At 41.2% G+C, this 18,703-nt stretch overlaps 1 protein-coding gene across 2 annotated transcripts in view; it reads right to left on the reverse strand.

The window, feature by feature from the left end:
* ELP4 (elongator acetyltransferase complex subunit 4) overlaps nucleotides 1-18,703 on the reverse strand; it is a 255,318-nt gene that overhangs the window by 201,221 nt on the left and 35,394 nt on the right. For both annotated transcript variants that reach the window (XM_074998982.1, XM_074998984.1), the window contains exon 3: nucleotides 12,181-12,302. In XM_074998982.1, coding sequence (XP_074855083.1) covers nucleotides 12,181-12,302 — 122 coding nt within the window. The remainder of the gene's footprint in view (nucleotides 1-12,180; nucleotides 12,303-18,703) is intronic.

Here is an 18,703-nt window from a genome sequence, read left to right on the forward strand (position 1 = left end):
GGTGAGAGTTTGTAGGACAGAACAATAGAGTAAGGATGTATTTTGCATCAGCCCTTGTGATGCTAGCCTGCATTGATACTTCCCACAGTTAGATCCTCTACCTAACTTGATGGGAAATTTTTTTGAAAACTGCTGGATAGACATTACGTCTATAGAACTTTATGATGTCATCTATGATATTTCACATCGGAGCCAGTCAGGCCTGAGCCTTTTAGAGTAGTCAAGTTAGTCTATAAGGGAAAACAGATCCATCCAAGAAGACTTATTATGGATGCAAAACAGATGTTAAAAAAGTGCTGCAGGGAAAAAGTAAAGCAGGTCATGTTTACAAAAATCTTTTGGGAAAGGGCAAGTGAGAAACGAACAAAGCCCCACATCCACACATAATCAGAGACAGTAACAGCAGTTGAACTGGTCACAGACTGAAACATAGGGAGTTTTTACATTTATCCTGGTCAGAAAGGAAAGCATGACTAGAGCTGCAACTGATGTCTACATTCTACCACAACGTTTGATGTAGGATGCACCCTTCTAATAGCAGAATTGTAGCGCTTTGAGTTCAGCTACTTCCTGGATATGGCTGCATGCAACCTAAATGTCATGCTTGATCATAACCATGTAATCAGTTTCCCAGAGATTCATACAATTTTAAGAATAAAATTATTTTCCAAAAGCATATTACATTTTTAAAAATATTTTGCAAATTATTTCCTCATACATAAAAAACATTTGAAATTATAAACTGTGCAGTCATGATAATATACCAGAGTTATTAATTCAGTGCTAACCAAAAAAAATGGAGCCAGGATTATGACCATGTTTAACTGTGCTAATCAAATATGTTCATGATCTTCTGATAGAAACCACAATCTAATAAACTATTTAAGTTATGAGAATAAAGCCTATTTAGAGCTTGGAAGTAATCTGTTTTCAATTAAAACTAAATCAGTACTTTTACAAGGCTTGTTGCTTAATTAAACATATTTAGCTCTCCCATAGTATAGCTTTCAAAAGATTTGTGACTTTTTAATTTTGTGGCATCAGGATGTAATATCTCCTATTGACTGTTATATTGTCCCTTGCTAGAAGAAAGAGCAGATAAAACGTCAGATCTTCATTGACAAAGGGTATTTCCAGATACTGTGTATGTGGTGCTGGTATACAGACAGATAAAATAAAACAAACAGGAGGAACCTGAGACCCCCTAAAGCACACCTCTGCTTCCTGCAAAATGCAACTATAGGTGGATAATTGCTCAAGTAAGCACAGTTTATTGTGGTTTGTATGAAAAATTACAAAACCAAGACCTAGAAAAAATATTCAGGTTTTCTGATGTATTTATCAATATAAGGTATAATTATAGAATATGTTTTCCTAAAACCCAAAGCTTATGAACATTTTATCACAACTAGAACTAAACATTTCATTAATAAAACTGTCATCTCCATCATAAAATGCTATAATCCAAATTGTTAATAATCCTTGTCTTTATGTCTCCTGCTGCATTGCTTTGGTTGCTTTGTGTTGGCAGATGCACTACGCAAAATCAGATTCTAACAGTTTGACCTCTCTCACTTCTTAGATTCTCCTGGGAATAATGAAACTCAAGTTACAATCCCCACAGCAGTTAATGAAGCTTAACCTCACACCCTCTTAATTACCAATGCATTACACCAACTATAGACATCATGCTCCTCTTTAAGCTATTTTACAATGCTACAAAAGTACTACTGTGCTATTATTTAGCACTATAAACCAGGCTATATGTGAAATCCCTCTTAAGTAAAATCCTTAGACCCTTGTGGGTTTGGATAACTACATAATTAAATACTAAAGAATCTTAAACATTATCTATTTATATATCGATAAATAGCTTGTTCAAAACAGCTTTATTTTAAGTGTATTTTGCAAAGCAGTTACTGCCATGGGTATGATTATAGAACGGTTGAAAGAAAAGAAAAAACTAAAAGGAGTATGAGTCATTGTTGATCTCCATTTACGGTGATATTTAAGTAGTTTTAAACCCACACAAATATAAATGTTTCTTCAATATGTTAATTTTTAGCATTTAATGGGTACCAGATGGTCAGATAGGAAGGGTGTATACTTGATTTTAATAATGTATTACATAATTGTTGTTATAAACAGGAAAAACTGAGGAGGATTCCATTTCTTTTGGTAACACTTGAAGACAAGTATTATTGTCCACCAATACAAATGACCGAACACAGAATTTATTTCCACCAGTTTACCTCCCCCATACAATAGTTCATTTCCATGTTCAGGTGATATTTCACGCCTTTCATACAGATTTTCTGGACATTCATAGCAAAGAATGGACAACAACAAAAGATAAATTTGAATCAGAACACAAAAATATCTTCCCATTCGTGTATTAAAAAAGATAAGAAAAAGAAAGGATGGATACTGTGACCAAAGATTTTCTCTACTACACACGCACAAAATCTATGGGCTAAGAGTCACGTATCTCTATTTTTCATGATTTCCTGTCATCCTGACTCTTTCCAACAGCATGTACACTAGGAATTCCTGAGTGAAAAAGCTGAAGGTGTCAGAGGCCCACATCCTGAAAAAAGGTATGTACACACTGAGCTTTCAGGATGCCAGCAGCCCCAGTGACTTCTGTAGGACTGTTCATATCTTGTACATGTGCTTACATCTTTGAAGGATCAGAGCAAAACAGAATATATTTTTCCTTATCTCCTTCATCATTGTCAAAACGATAATGTACGCAGTATAAATAATAATTTCAAGGAAGCATATGACCAGTAATATTTACTTCACTGTCCGAAACCATATAATTCCTAATTCATCAGAAAAGCATGGGAGCACAGCTTTTACCATTTTAATCACTGACAATAGGATTTTCCTCTCTAGCTATGCTTTTTTGCAGGTTTTTTTTGGCTTCTCCTTATTTCAAACAAACATTGCCTCTCTGCTTCAATGGTAGTACTGGCCTGATTAGCATTATCTTTGCTTAATCCATTTGTTTTTCTTTAAAACTAGACAAAAACCTGAATCAGAGTTTAAGGCCAGAATGGAACATTGTGATTATCACTGTGATGACTGCTGTAAAGAAAGTGATTAGACTGAGATAAGGTGAAATTAGTGCACATACCATTTGGTAAGACTACTGAATAGTGTTAATCTATACTGATTATTTGAAAATTTACCCACAGAAATATTTTGAGGTAAATGAATAGCAGGAGTTACACTGCATCAAATGAACTTGACAACTCTGAAAAGTATGATTTTAAAATACAAATTTGGTAATGCTTCTACATGTAAGAGGGAAGCAAAATATCGACATAAATGCTATATTGTTTCTATGATTTGGTGTTTCAATTATATTTTATTTCATATTTGGTGAGAAGTACAATATTATGCAACCAGCAATTATGTGATTCAATATTCTCAGACATAACTTTAAAATATTTGATACTATAAATCACAAAACAAAGGCCAAAATTAAAACAAACAAAAAACAATGCAAGCAAGCAAGCAATGAAGAACAGGCAGGAAACTTGGAGTTTACACCTAATCAATTGTTCTGTTAGGTTCCTGCAAATCTTTTGACTATTAAGGACTGAATTAACTCTGAATTTCTGCCTGTATGATCCTTGTTTAAAAACAGCCTCTACATTATTGTCCCTGAGAGAAACAGAAAAACTTTTCTCCAGTATATACATATTCTGTTTCAAGATTTATATTGAGTTATAATTGTAGGAAGAGTTGACAGAGACATTCTATTTACCAAACACATACAAAACAGAAAACAAGTATGGACTTTAACAAATAAATGAAATCCTACACAATTTTTAAATTTGGAGGCACACGCTAGTACCAGCCTCTCAAGGTTGCATAAAAGTTAAAATTAAATCTAAAATTAAATCTTTAATCATTCTTTATTTCTGATGACACTACCATTTGGCTTGCTTTACTTCTGAAACAGAAATAACAGGAGGAAGACTTCAATAAGAAAGAGAACACAAGCTTTACCTTCAAATAGTAGAACCGGAAATAAGATTTCTATACCCATGATAAACGTAATTGCCCATTACTAAGGTGACCATCCGTCCCATTTTTGGCAGGCTACACTGTATTTTGGGCACCAGGAAGGTGTCCCATTTTATTTTAATACGGGGGCTAATTGCCCCATACTTGTGCTGCTGCTGCTGGGAGCTGGGAATGCATGGGTCTGTCTGCTGCTCGGTTCCTGGGTCTCTGCCCTTTTGTAGAGCCACAAAAAGTGCAGCTGCTGCCTGGCTCTCGCGGGAGATGGGAAACTGTCACAGTGCTGCTGCATCTGGGTCCTGGCTCCCCTACAGTAGGGGGAGCTGGAAGCTGGACGAGTCTGGCTGCGCCTGGCTCCCTGCTACTCGCAGGACCCAGGAACCGGACAGGTGTGGCTGCACCTGGCTCCCAGTTCCCTGATGCTTGCAGGAGCTGGGAAATGGACAGGTATGGCTATGACTGGCTCTCAGCTCTCCACTTCTGGAGGAGCTGGGAGGAGCACCGGTGGGCTGCCACCCCTATACTGGCTCCCCAGGACTCTGGGGAGCCAGGGGAAGCACCAGTGAAGGGAGGTCACCCACAGGGCTGCAGCCTGTTCCCAGCAATCCATGGCATGTGGCAGCCAGGGAGCACTCCTCCAATCAGCAGGATGGCAGCCCCCACAGGGCAGCCACTGTCTAACTCAGGTTGGCCATCTGTCCAATTTTGTCCAGGACATATCCCCTGCCCCAGGGTGTCCTGTATTTAGCCTAGGGGAATATGGTCACCCTACCATTACCGGCACTTAGGCCTAAACAGCATAAGGGACCTTCATCTTCATCTCTTCAGAAGCATGTTGTCTTTGTTTTAATCGAGTACTGTACACAATCTATGTAAGTCAGTAAAGTTCCAGAAACGCAATCCTTTCCTAGAGATGTGTATGTGGAAGTGCAGTTAGCGAAAAGGAACCAGCATAATCAAAAAAGAGTCTTAGAAATGAGATGGCATAACCTTTCCTATAAACTGATAATAAGCAGGGACTTTGGAGATGTATCTGCTAGATCACTTTCATAAGCTTATGCAATTTGAAAAGTAGTCTGGCATCAAAAGCAGGATAAGCAGAAGGCAAACCTGCTTGTACGCATTTTTCAATGATTCAGTGTCTTCTTTGATGTGTGTCCAAACAATGACAACCCAAAATTTCATCTTCTGAAATAAGCATACATCCTTACTTTCACATAGAATTCCTATGCAGTAGCAGACACTGAAGACCACTATATTGTGTTAAGACAGCCACATCACAGAAGATGAATTTGTAAGTCCTGGGGAAAAAGGGTTCTTTCGAAGATGAGGTTTACTTTTGGAAGAGCTGTGTCTACACGGCTTTTCTTCTTTTGAAAGAATATGCAAATGAGGTGCCAGGTATGTAAATCTGCACCTTATTTGCATTTTCAGTTTCTTCATTTGCTTGCCTCTTTCGAAAGTGCAATGCTAATATAGACATAGCCTTCCAGAATAGCTTAATTTGAAACAGGGCTGCTGTGGAGATACACCCCTATATAACTCTTCTATGATTTATCATTCCTCCTTTGGTTGAAAAGCTTTATCTACTGGTTTGCCTACAAGGGGAAAATTATTGGTACAGCTATAATGCTATATTTTACTTCTGTAATTTATGTGGACATTTATTAAAAATGCTTTCTTCTGCTTTAGCATATGTCACTTTCAAAGTATAAACTGAAAAGTGCTCATTCTGGAATAAGACTATCCACATGGGGAGGTATTCCGGTAGAATCCTAGTGGCACAGTTATCCCAATAAATGTCCACAGTAAGACAAAAACTCTACCTACAAAATCTCCAGCCTCAGTCTCTGAGCCCTTTTTGTTAAACCAACACCTGGCCCAGGTAAGTACGTATATGTGAACCTCCTTAATCCAGGAGCCTGTGATCTGGGAACATCCATGGTTCAAACCCCTGCACAGCTTAAGCATCATAATGATACTAAAATAAAATGAGTTTAAATACAGTGCAACAAAGCAAAAAGTATGCATGTACACACACACACACACTTTTTGTTTTGTATATATATAGCTCTGTCTAGTACAAATTTAACTTGTAAACATGAGAAATGGCAGAGCACTGTACTGCACAATTAGCAGCTTTCTCCTTAATTACCTATGATAATAAAAACAAAGTAACAGTTTAACTATACTGCATTAAGGATTCTTATGACATTACACATGTACAGTACTCTATAATGGTTTGTATGTACAACAGCTTTAATAACAGACTTTGTATACCCCTCTTCATAGTGAACACCCATGGTTCAGAACGATGTCTAGCACAGACAAAATGGCAAATCAGATATAAATTTAAGTGTGACAAGGCAGCAAGAAGCAGATGAAATTTTGTGCTCTGTATGTTAAGCCATCAAACCATAAATCTCAGAAATTACATTCATGCTCTATGAGGCCACAACCCAAATACAGCATCAAACTCTAGCACCTCCATGTCAGAACTTAACAAATTAGAACAAAAAACAAAGGGTTTTTTAAGAGTTACGTTCATAGAGCTTGCCAATGACTAAGAACTGATATATAAATCTACAAATACATAAAAAAGAAAAGACAACAGAAGAACTACTTACAATGGAGTTGTACCAGTGGATTTTACTAATGTTGTAAACAGCATTAGTAAAAACTAGAGCAAATATTAGGAAAAGCTTTATGACAGCGAGAAGTATTAGCTTCATTCTGAAAAGGAATGTAGTGAAGAGCACATAATTTGGAATGTTTAAAACAAAGTGACACTGGATAAAAATGTGTGGCAGAAAAGAAAATGAGAGATGGGAACACTTAAGTGTGTAATCTATAAGCAATTTTAACCATATTTTGTACAATTCTGTACCAGTTAATTCTTAGTTTCTTTTATACCAAATTTATATTCTCCCTTTTGAGCAACTGTCTTATTAGCTCTACTGAAAGGCTGTGTCTACATTACTACCTTCCTTCAAAGGAAGGATGGTAATGAGGCTGTTCGGAATTTACTAATGAAGTGCTGCCATGCATAGGCAGCACTTCATTAGGCAAATTCCCCCCTGTGGCAACTCCGAAGTTTTAAACTTCAAAGTACTGGCACGCGTCTAGTCATGGCGCTCCCGCCGGTACTTTGAAGTTCCAGGGCATCTTCGAAGTCCCCTTACTCCTAAAAGGGTAGGTGGCCGAGGAGAGACTCTGCTTCGACCGGGAGGAGTCCACCCGACGCTGGGCGGTGTGGCAGGAGTTCATGGGCATATTCCGGACATAGCTGGGTCAATCCGGTAGGCTGCCGCCCAGCTCCCACTTCCTGCTGCCCCCCCCGCCTTCCTCCCCACTGCTCCATCCGATGCCCCCCATGCCGCCCCACCCACCTCACCCCCTCCCACACCACCTGCCTCGACACCTGCCACCCCACCGGCTGCGCTGCCTGCCAGGACACCAGGACTGGAGCCCACTGGGGCTGAAGAATGGCCAGTGGAGGCACCCCAGCCATACCTGCTGGTCCTCCCAGCTCCCAGCTGGCTACCCTGGGGACTGCAGACAAGGGTGGGCCACGAACTGTACCCACCGGGGGTTGCGCCCCTCTACATTCACCCTAGATTGATGGGCCGATGGCTGAGCCATCCGCTGGTCCCTCATTTGTATATAGTTGTCCCCCTTGTGTATAGTTGTTGACCTTGTATATTGGTTGCGGTTTTTGTTGTGAACATGCACAGTTACCAGTTTTCAGTAATCCACAGTTTTATTTTCCAAAGAACCTGAGACGTGTGCTTGTTGGGACGGGGGGATGGTGTGTGGGTGGCCCTCCGGGGAAGTCCAGGGAGGTGCTCAGGGGTCTCCCTGATCAAAATGGGCCTGCAAGGCCTCGCAGACCCATAACCCCTCATGATGGGCTTGGGGACTGGGTGTGCAGCCAGCTGGGGTAAGCCTGTGCTGGTGTTGACTGCCCACCCGTGGACAAAGGCCTCCCCCTTGCTCTCCACAGTGTTGTGGAGAGTGCAGCACGTGCCCACAACCTGAGGGATGTGCTGGAGGCTGATGTCTAGGCGGGCAAGGAGGCACTGCCAGTAGCCTTTCACGAGGCCGAAGGCCCCCTCTACCACCTGGCAGGTGTGGTTCAGTTGGGCATTGAGGTGGCTGGTGGGGGAACATAGCTGCTGTGCGTCAGTCTGCAAGAGTGTGGCTAGTGCTCTGCAAACCTTGTGCTGTGCAGGCTGGGTGTGTCTGGGAGGGACCCTTTAAAAGAGCAGCTTGCTGTTGCCCTGGAAGGGCTAGTCCATCCTGCGACCCCGTCCGTGGGCTTTCCTGGCCCCTTATTTTGACAGGGAGCGCTTGTGTGTGTGGATGCTCCGCATTTCCTTCTGGGGCAGCTCCTTTCAACGTTCCCCGTTGCTACTTTGACGTTGAACGTCGACGGCACCAGCCCCGGAAGATGTGTGGATAATATGCATTGAAGTAGCCGATTTTGACGTTGCTACTTTGAAATAGGCTACTTTGATGTAGTGTCCTCGTGTAGATATAGCCTACTTGGACTATTTATATAGGGGGGTTGGTTTGTTTAACTTTGGTGCATTTTGGGTTTTTGCACTTTACTATATACATTAAATTTATATGGGGAAAAGGATGGAGGGGGAAAAACAGGAAAGGATAAGTTAAAAGGAAAGAAACAAAGGAAGGGGGAGGAAAGTAAAGAGGAAGTTGAAAAGAAGAATGAAGAAAGGATAGAAAGAAGCACTAAGGGTAAATCAATCTGGGCTGAAAAAAGCGACTCTAAGAGGGTGGTGGGAAAGGGCTGGAGAGCAAGACTATAGAAAACATAGCTGGATGGCATCATCTGTGTCCAGATAAGCCTGCATCTGAATCCATTTCACTCCCTGGTTGGTTTTACCATGTATTTCTTCTTTCTACCTTTTGTCTATATGGATGGGAGTGTAGGAATATGGGATCCTAATATCTCTATAATGAGAGGTAGGCATGGACTTTCTCCCATGAACAGTTCTGGGCCTGAAGGTCATTGTGGGGGAAGGGATACTCCCTTTAGTAGGTCTCATCTTTCTCTCTCCCCATCCTGTGATGAAGTATTTGCTGAAAGGGCTTCAGCACTTGCTGCTGCTGTGGCTTTAATCTATGATTCCGAGTCTGACTCTACCTATTGGTTGATTTTTTATAATATGGAAGTCACACTGAAATGAATAGAATAGGTCTAAGAAAGAAACAAAATAAAACATTTCATTGGCTATATATTTCTCTTCTGCCTGTTACATATAAAACTTTATTTTAATTTCAGGTCTAACTTTACTCATTTTCAGTAACAAATTTTATTAAACAAATTAAAATATAAAATGGCAATTTCACATTGCTACTGTAATCAAGTTCAACAAAGGTTTGGTTCAGTCTTTTATTTTATGATTTCTTACACAATGGAAGTGAAGTATACCATAATAATTTTTTTTAACACAAACTCGTAACACTCTGTACACTCTTACTTTGGGGGAGAGTTGTCTTTTAGATAAGTGTACTGCCTGAACAGAATGCTCTGAACTGTTTAAAATATCCTGTTAAAAACATCATGTATATTGTTCTATAGGATTTTCTACAGGGGTGTAATTTTTCAGTGTTACATCTTAATGCTGACTTCCTGAAGGAGCTTTGACTACAATAGGCATGAATATGTTTTGAAAGGATGATGGATAAATTGCTGGGTGGTAATATAACATATCTTAGGCAGCTGATGGGGCTTTTTATCCTCTACTTGTCTTTTAGTTATACACAGTTTTAAGATAATTATGGTCTATAAGAGTGTCTTTTCCCCTTTCTAGTACCAGCAATATTTGTCTTGGTTATAGGTTCAAGAAACATCCAATCATACATCATGAAATTTAATGCAGGGCAATTATAGCATTCAACATTGCACTGTATGTCCTGTTTTGGTCAATCATTTTTTGGGTTAGTTTCTGGTGACAGGTTTTTAAGATGAAATATTTTATTGAAATGTTACTTAACTACAGCATACTGAACTCGCTATCTGAATTTTATCTAAAAAAAAACTAATGCTGTTTATGTAACATAATATAAGAAAGCTAAAATCTTGGTCTTTCCACTGACTGTTCTCTGTGCAATTCTGCAGTCCCTATACTATCTGAAGCTCCAATAACTAAAACGCTTAGTTACATGAATATTGGGATACCATAAAAAAAAAAAACAACCTCAAAAACTAAATATCAAGGCCCCAAAATTCAGACACTACTCAAAATGCATTCTAGGGAAAACGGCTAATGATCTGTATTTATAGGAATTACAAACAGAACTGGACTTTGAATGAAAACTTCACTTTTAAAGAAGATAAATGTTGATATTTAAGAAACATCATGTTTTCTATAACCCTTCGCCCCTTTTCAATAAATTAAGGATAGCACAGAACAACATCAGTTGACTTATAACACTGAAATCTAAAATGAAAAATTGTTGTTGGTAAGATTAAGAGCTTTGATAGCTATATTTTTATTGATTTGTAATTATGTACAGCAAATGAGCATAAATGACATAACACTTAGACAAAGACTTTGGCAGACATAAGTGCAGTTTGCCAATACCTCATCACACAGAATTGCTACTCTGCTTAAAACGTTGTGACAGAACTAAGGTAACAAGTATAGGAAAAAGAAAGTAAAACATATAATGGTAAACATATGATAAATAAAATATGTAATGATAAATAAAGCAAACAAACAAACAAAACCTGTATCCAGGAAAATCCAGAGCAGGGCAACACAAATACAGTATGACCTAAAATCTGCATATCTGTCAGGTAAAATACAGAAGTTGGATAACTGAAACTTGTGCATGTGTAGTGTACCGCTGATGTACTAAAAGCCACTTGGACAAAGATTAAACAATCTATAACATGGAAACGTATAATAGGTCTAAGTTCTCCCAACTGGAGAAACACTACACCAGAAACTAAAGAATGTGACTAATGGACTAGACCACGGGGTCAGAGGAGATAATTATTTTGAAAGACGGAAAAACTTCCCAGTGCCTCAGAATGTGGTAACTTGGGCCCCATTTATCAATACTATCTTGTCTGTTACAAAATATAAGTCCAGACATAATCACTGAAAATAACTGTGTCAGAAATCATATAAACAAGAACTGATTAAGCTTAAATTGGGTGGATTTGTGACTCAGTTTCCCAGCTTTCACCCCTCCCTTCCCAGCAATGAAGGCCTGTTTTCCTATCCTCCAATTTTTGACTTTTTGGTGAGCTCCTTTCCTGCGATGCTCAAAGATTCCACAGGAAAGGGCCTCTACACAAGCTACCTGAGAGAACTTTGTGGATTCAAGGATAGAATGCAAAGGACATTTCAGGCCCAATCCCTAAATATAGTCACTGAAGCACATATATAGACATAGTATACATGAAGAAAGATTCACATAACAGAAGAACAGGAGCAGCACTTATGAAGGTTTTCGCACCTTTACTGAGGACTGCAATAATCTTTTTAGCAAAGGGAGCAACTCAGTTTTCAAGCAGTGGCAAAACTGTATACAAACTGCTGGCACAAACACCCAGGCCACGTCTACCTGCCCATTTAGCACAGCGCTGATCATTTGCAAACTCATGTGGCTAATTAGCATAGTTTCATGAGAGTAGTACAGAGGCTGTGTGGATGTACCTCTGCTGGCTAAGCCCCCCTCTGCTTTAATTTTTTCAGGCATAAAGGACTGGCAACAGAGGAGGGTTTAGCTGGCAGAGGCATGTCCACATGGCCTCTATACTGCTGGCATGTCCCCTGGTGACAGCAAAATCTCGCGTGGCTATGTTAATTAGCCACACAAGTTTGCAAGTCATCTTTCATTTGCAATTTAGTGAACTGTCATTAGCATAGCACTACTGGCAGCAGCGCTGTACTAAATGGCCACGTAGACATGGCCCCATAGTTAGCCCCTACTTTGCCAAATTTTCTCATCTTAACTATTTTGTATAATGACAGATGAAACAGTAAACAATGTAATTTATGCATTCATAATACATGTTTATAGTGTGGAATATATATTTGAGCTATGTAAACGACTTTTTAAAAAATGTGGAATAATCAACTATAATCTACTGTATCAATTTTTTACCTTTAAAATATCAGCAGGATCCTCTTTAGCAGATGCAACAAACAAATCATGTCCACAGACTATTCCCTCTGCGAGAAAATACTTCAAAAACAAGTTGGAGTAAATACCATACTTATCTTCCTCTGTGGAAAAAGAAGTTTTGGTTAGTCACAAAATGCAGATGTGAGTATTTCATCATTCCCACCCATGTCTTTTCCAACATTGTACAAATGGCCTTTAGTATACCTCTTAAGGTCTGCCTTCCACAGATTAGTGCTCCTATAAGTATGCTGTGTGGAATCCAGAAGCACAAGCAAGCAAGATGAATCCAAAGGTTTAAAACATGATTCCACGAGAGATTATATTTTTGATTTCTCAGGCTAAAGAAAGGTACATCCAAAACATTGTAGGACCATCTCTGACATCCATATCCCAGCAGCAACTTCCAGCTGAAGACAAGAAATATTCCTTCTTCACCACACAGTTTTCCACCCATATCAACAAATTGAAGTTGCGATAGCTCAAAGAACCTTTCAACTGCTCCCTCATCTAATGCTTCTTTTTGGGTCAACAAGAAAAAAAAAGATCAAAATATGATTCTTTCTTATTTATTGTAGAACTATACGCTACTCCTCAAGTTGTCATAACTTTTTATAAAATGTATATGACATTTCACAAGCATAAATGACACATACCAGCTACTGTAATAAGAAATGGCATCTCCTTCTATACACATTTATCATTTTCACATCAATATTTATCTCTGGGGCGCTGAAACAGCTCATTTCTCTTTACCAGTACTCACACCTTAAGTGCATACACATTCAAGAACAGCAAACAGATGTGGAAAAATGTATATAAAACATAAGCCTCTAGAAATTAAATCGTTAAAAACATTTTAATTGGCCAAAGAGCTCCAGGTCAACAGTTCATTTTCAAAGTCACTCTAAGTAAACATATCAAAATGGAAGACAATATCAAAAGCACGTTAGTTTTTATATATAAACATCTCCATCCAGTGGAGCTACCAAACAGGAGTAGCATAAATGGAGTTTTGAGCATACAGTGGAGTTTCGAAAGGATGCTTTCCAGGTGAAGGAAGGGTAACTATTTAACCTTGGTGTGAGGGCTATTTGGTTTCTTGCCATATGTCTGACTGAAATTTTTAGAGGAGTAGAGGAATTCCCAATTTGTTGCACTGAATGCAGTATGCATGATTACATGTCATGGTATCCTCTTGGATTAAAGCTGTCCCTTTGGGAGACAGGAACGCCGGTTATTAGGCAGAGACAGGCAATAGCAAAGGGGGATTTGATTTTAGAAATACTGAAGCTGTGTCTACACTTTAAAAATAAATTCAAAGTAAGCAACTTTGAAGTTGAGCATCTACACACACCCTACTTCGAAGTTATACTCCAAGGTAGGCACTACTCCATTTCCAGGAATGGAGTAAGGACTTCGAAGTTGGGCTCCCTATTTCGAAGGTAATGTCAAAGTAAGGGGAAAAATGTGGGTGGATTCTCTGCTGGCTACTTCAAAGTAGTGCCCAACTTCGAAGTTAACTTCAAAATTAGTTCCTAGTGTAGATGCACCTGACAGCAGGGCTTGTGATGACTGCAAGAGCAGCCTGGTAAGGCATCCTGTAAAAACTGGAAATCAAATCCTACTGAGGAAATAGAAAGGAACATCCAGTCTAGAAAAACTCAAATATAATTACACAGGCAAAAAACAATCTGAAGAGCAGCTAGCAGAAGACACAAAAACAAACAGCAAAAATTAATTTTTACATACATCCAAAGCAGGAAACCCACCAAACAATAAATAAGGCATCTGAACAACTGAGGTACTAAATGACCAAACAATGGAGACAAAGTCACTGCAAAGAAGTTAAAAGAATTCTTTACATCAGGCATTTCTATACATAAAAGCTACACAAAAAGTGGCACAGCTGTACTCATACAATAGAACAGATGTAAGTTTGCTTATGTAGCCACATCATGTTTTGGATTAAGGGCTTTCCCCTGGACATGATAAAAATCAGTTCAATGAGCAGTAGTAGCTATGTTGGCAGGAGATGTTCTCCCACCAACTCAATGCTATGAACATGATCAAAACTTATTATGCGCAGGGGAGGGGTGTGTTTACACACCTCTGCGTGACAAAACTTTTGACAACATAAGTGCTAGCGTAGACATGGACTCAATTTTCACTGCAAAGACTGTGAGGGAGATTCCCACACCAGAGCCATTCTTTTTAGATGACGTATCTGAGAAACTATCCCAAAATGAGGGGTCAAAGGAGGAAATATTTGAATAAACTCATTAATTTAACAGTAATTACTTTGTCACCAGGAACAGAGTATATTCACCTAAGAATTCTGAATGAACACAAATATGAAACTGAAGAACCACTAATTATGACATTTAACCTAGCACTTAAATCTTCCTCTCTACCAGATGACTGGAGGATAGCTAATCTAATGCTATTTTTTAAAAAAGGCTTAAGAACCAACTCTGGCAATTATAGACTGGTTAGCCTAACTTCAATACCAGGCATACTGATTGCAACTGTGGTAAAAAACTGTATTATCAGATATACAGATGAATGTTATTGGAGAAGAGTCAAACAGTTTTTAAAATAAGAAATCATGTCTCAAATCTATTAGGCTTCTTTGAGAGGGTCAAATATATGAATTAGGGTGACCCACTGAATCTATTGTACCTGGACTTTCAGAAAGCCATTCACAAGGTTCAGACATGAGGGCATGGAGATCCAAGATACACCGGGCTGAGGTTATGGCCACCTGAAAGGCCACCTTCCAGAAGAGATACAGAAGGGAGCATGCTGAAATCCCACATTAGAACTGGGTGCTTGGTTGGAAGATGGAGTCTATCCAGCCCTTGAGGAAACACCTGGCCAGGGGGCTTGTAAAGACAGAGTAGCCAGCTTCTGTGGGGTGGAATACTGATATGGTAGCCAAGTGAACCCTGTGGGATGAGGTCACCAGGACTTGATCTTTGAGAGACATGAGCAGTGTTTCCCATAAGCTGAACCCTTATGCGAGAGAGGTTCAGGTGCCTCCCAAATGATTAGCTGGACACCCACAGCCTCCCATAGCTGGCAGCATGTGTTTCTATTGGTGATGCACATCCACACATACCTGTGGGTTTATAACAAAATTTATTCTTCCCATGAATGGAAAAAAATTACAGGGAACACCAGACATGCGACAGAAGTCTAGCACATTGGGCATTGAGGTATTCTAGCACATTGAGCATGGAGACAGGCATGAGCTCAAGATGGCACCAGCAGCACCAGTACATTAAATGCTTCCACTTGGCTACATACGTGAATGCATAGGCTCAGACGCCTGTGTTGGACCATGCTTTGAGCAGGTCCACTCCCCTGATTCAGCCATGTAGCCTCCAGACTGTCAGGTGTTGGAAGGAAGGTACATGTGAAGGAAGTGCCCATGATCCTGCATGAGGAAATCCAGCAGGAGGGGCAGCGGGACTGGAGGTTGAATCAACAGCTCCAATAGAATACCAGTGCTGATGTGCCCAAGATAGGACTCTGAGAATTATATTTGCTCCATCCCTGTGGATCTTGAAGAGCACCTTCTGAACCAGTGGGAATGCAGGGAATGTGTACAGCAAGCCCCCTGACCACAAAGTCAGAAAGACATCTGCCAGAGATCTTAGTCTGAGTCTCTTGAAGCTGAGTTTCTTGAATAAGCAAAACTGAGGGCACTTCCTATTGTCTCTGGTTGCAAATGTGTCTCTCTGGGGAAACTTCCCACTTCTGGAAGACGTGTACTATGTCTGCTCGGACTGACCACTCATGGGCAAAGGAACATCAGCTGAAGTGGTCTGCCAGCCAGTAGAGCACCCCAGGTAGGAAGGATCTTGACATATGGACTGAGTGAGCTATGCAGAGCTCCCACAGCTGGAGATTTTCCTGAGAGAGCTGTGTTGACTGAGATCTGCTCAAATCTAGCCACCACCAAGGCACCTGAAGAAGTTTGGAGGGAAGATAACCACTGTGACAATGCTGTCTTGGGATGGATGATAGACCAATGGCATCCACGTTTGGAAGCACCAGAGGCATCCTGGCAAATGTAGGTGAGGACCACCATGTGACACAGTAGCTTGAAACATGATCTGGCCATGTTCACGCAAAAGTGGATGAGTAACTATAGGAGCTGGGAGAGAGCCAGGAAGTGTTATTCCAGTAGAAAAGCAGGACTGAGTAGTATCAAGGACAGTGGCTATGAATTCAGTCCTGTGTATGAGCATGAAGATAGATTTCTGCGCATTGAGCATGAGACCCAGCCACACGTCTCTTAAGTCACCTGCAGCTGTGCCTCCACCTGCTCATGAAACTGACCCTAGAGGGGCCAATTGTCCAGGTGTAAGAAAATTTGCATCCCTTAGTGGTGGAGGAAAGCTGCCATCTCTGTCATACGTTTGATGAAATACAGGGTGCTGTGGACCCAAAGAGAAGTTTGTGAACTGGCAATGGTTGCCCTTTATTGTACATAGATACCTCAGGGACAATGGCTATATGGCTAGATAGAAACAGGCATCCCTGAGATTGAGGGTCCTGTACTAATCTCCTGGAGCCAGGGAGGGATTCTGTTGCTCAGGGAGCCCATACAGAACTTGCGGCTGGAGTCAAACCTGTTGAGTTCTCTGAGGTGCAGAATGGGCCAAAGGCCCATCCTCACTTTGGGAATAAGGAAGTAATGGTAGTAGAAACCCCTGCCTCTGAATTCCTAAGGAACCTCCTCCACTGCCTCCAAGTTCAAGAACGTTTGTACCTCCTGTAGAAGAAGCTGTTTGTGAGAGAGGTCCATGAAGAGTGAAAAGCTGTGGTAGGGGTCATCAGGCGGGCGGGCAGAGGACCAGTAGTCTAAAGTAATGCAGGCTCATGCTCAGTGATAGTGGGACTGATGGTTCAGAAAGGGCATGTAGAGAACCTTGATGGTTGGTGCTCCATCCTCTGTTGCAACTTAAAAAGGCCTGTTAAAGAAATGGGGAGGTTCTGCCTGTCCTGGGGTCAGGCCTGGCTGAGGTCGGATCGACTTTCCCCAGGAATATCTCAAACATCATTGAGACTAGTCTGGTTGGGCTCTGGACTGGAAAGGTAGTTGGCCTGATTGGTGATTTAAAGTTTTACACTGAGTGGCCAGAGTGTGCATGCCCAAGGATTAAATAGTATTTCTGGAGATCTTGAGGCCATGCAGGTGGAAGATGGTATGCTCTCCAAAGAGGCTACATCAGCAAATGGTCTGTTGGACTTCTGCTGGCTATAGCCAAGCATTGCAGTGCATATCTGAAGAGAGGAACCAGGTTGCTGAGTCCACCATGTCCAAGGAAACCTGCATGGAGGTCTTGGCCACCACCTTACCCTCCTGAATGAGTGCCCCAAATTCATCATGGGAGTCCTATGGCAGGAGTTCTTGAAACTTTTGCAGGGAGGCCCATGTATTATAGGTGTATCTACTCAGAATAGCTTATTGATTGGCCATCCTGAGCAGAAACCTCCTTGACTTCAGCACCACTGCCTGGTGCCCGATTCTCCTTCTTGTTCACTGCCTCCACCACAAGGGAATAGGGTGGAGGGTGGGTGAAGAAATACTCAAACCCTTTAACAGGGACACAGTATTTGCACTCAACCCTTTTGGCAGTAGGAGAGACAGAAGCAGGGGTCTGCTGGATGGTCTTGGTAGTTTCCTGGACTGCTTTGACCAGGGGAAAGCACAACTCTGGAAGAGCCCTCAGGTACCAAAATGTCCACCACCATGTCCTCCTGCTCAGCTACTTTGTCCACATGGAGATTGAGATGCCAGGTTGTCCTATGGAGTAAGTCCTTACACTACATGGGAGGAGGCCCTGCCACCGACATGTCAGCCACCACCTCCTCCGGAGACGAGGAGGAGGAAGCCATGGAAGGACTGGATTCTGGCTCACCCAGCGACTAAGATCCAGGGGCAGATGCTGCCAGAGCTAACAATGGGCTCACTGGTGGAGGTCCCAAAGGGGTGGACAGCTAACCGCAGACTCTGACACCAGAGAGAGTAGTGCTGAGGGGATGATGACCACAAGCTAGATCTGGAAGGCATCCAGAATTGATCATCTGTGTACATCTCTGAGTTGGACCAGTAGTGCCTGCAAGAGCAATGCTGGGACTCAGAGCGACCTTATGACTGACAGCAGTGAAGAGGTGTTGCTCTCCGGACTGGGGGTCCCAGCAGTGCCAGCTTGCCTATTGATCCTGGTTGGCAAGGAGGAGGAGGCTTGTCCACAGCACCAAGTGACCTTTGGGTCAAGATTTTAATGAGGCCCTGATGGACCAGAAGGTGTCCAGGTGAAGGAACTGACTATTTCCTACATCTGAAAATATGGGGAGACTAGCACCATAGGACTAGACTCTTATGGAGCATCAGTGCTGGATTGGCTCTCTTATGTGGTACCAGAGATCAAACATGATGGTAGTGCAAGCACAGCCAAAGGCATTCCTTTTGTCTATGTCATGCCTATCC

This window comes from Carettochelys insculpta, chromosome 6 (assembly GCF_033958435.1).
Source record: "Carettochelys insculpta isolate YL-2023 chromosome 6, ASM3395843v1, whole genome shotgun sequence".
In the NCBI taxonomy this organism is placed as follows: Eukaryota; Metazoa; Chordata; order Testudines; family Carettochelyidae; genus Carettochelys; species Carettochelys insculpta.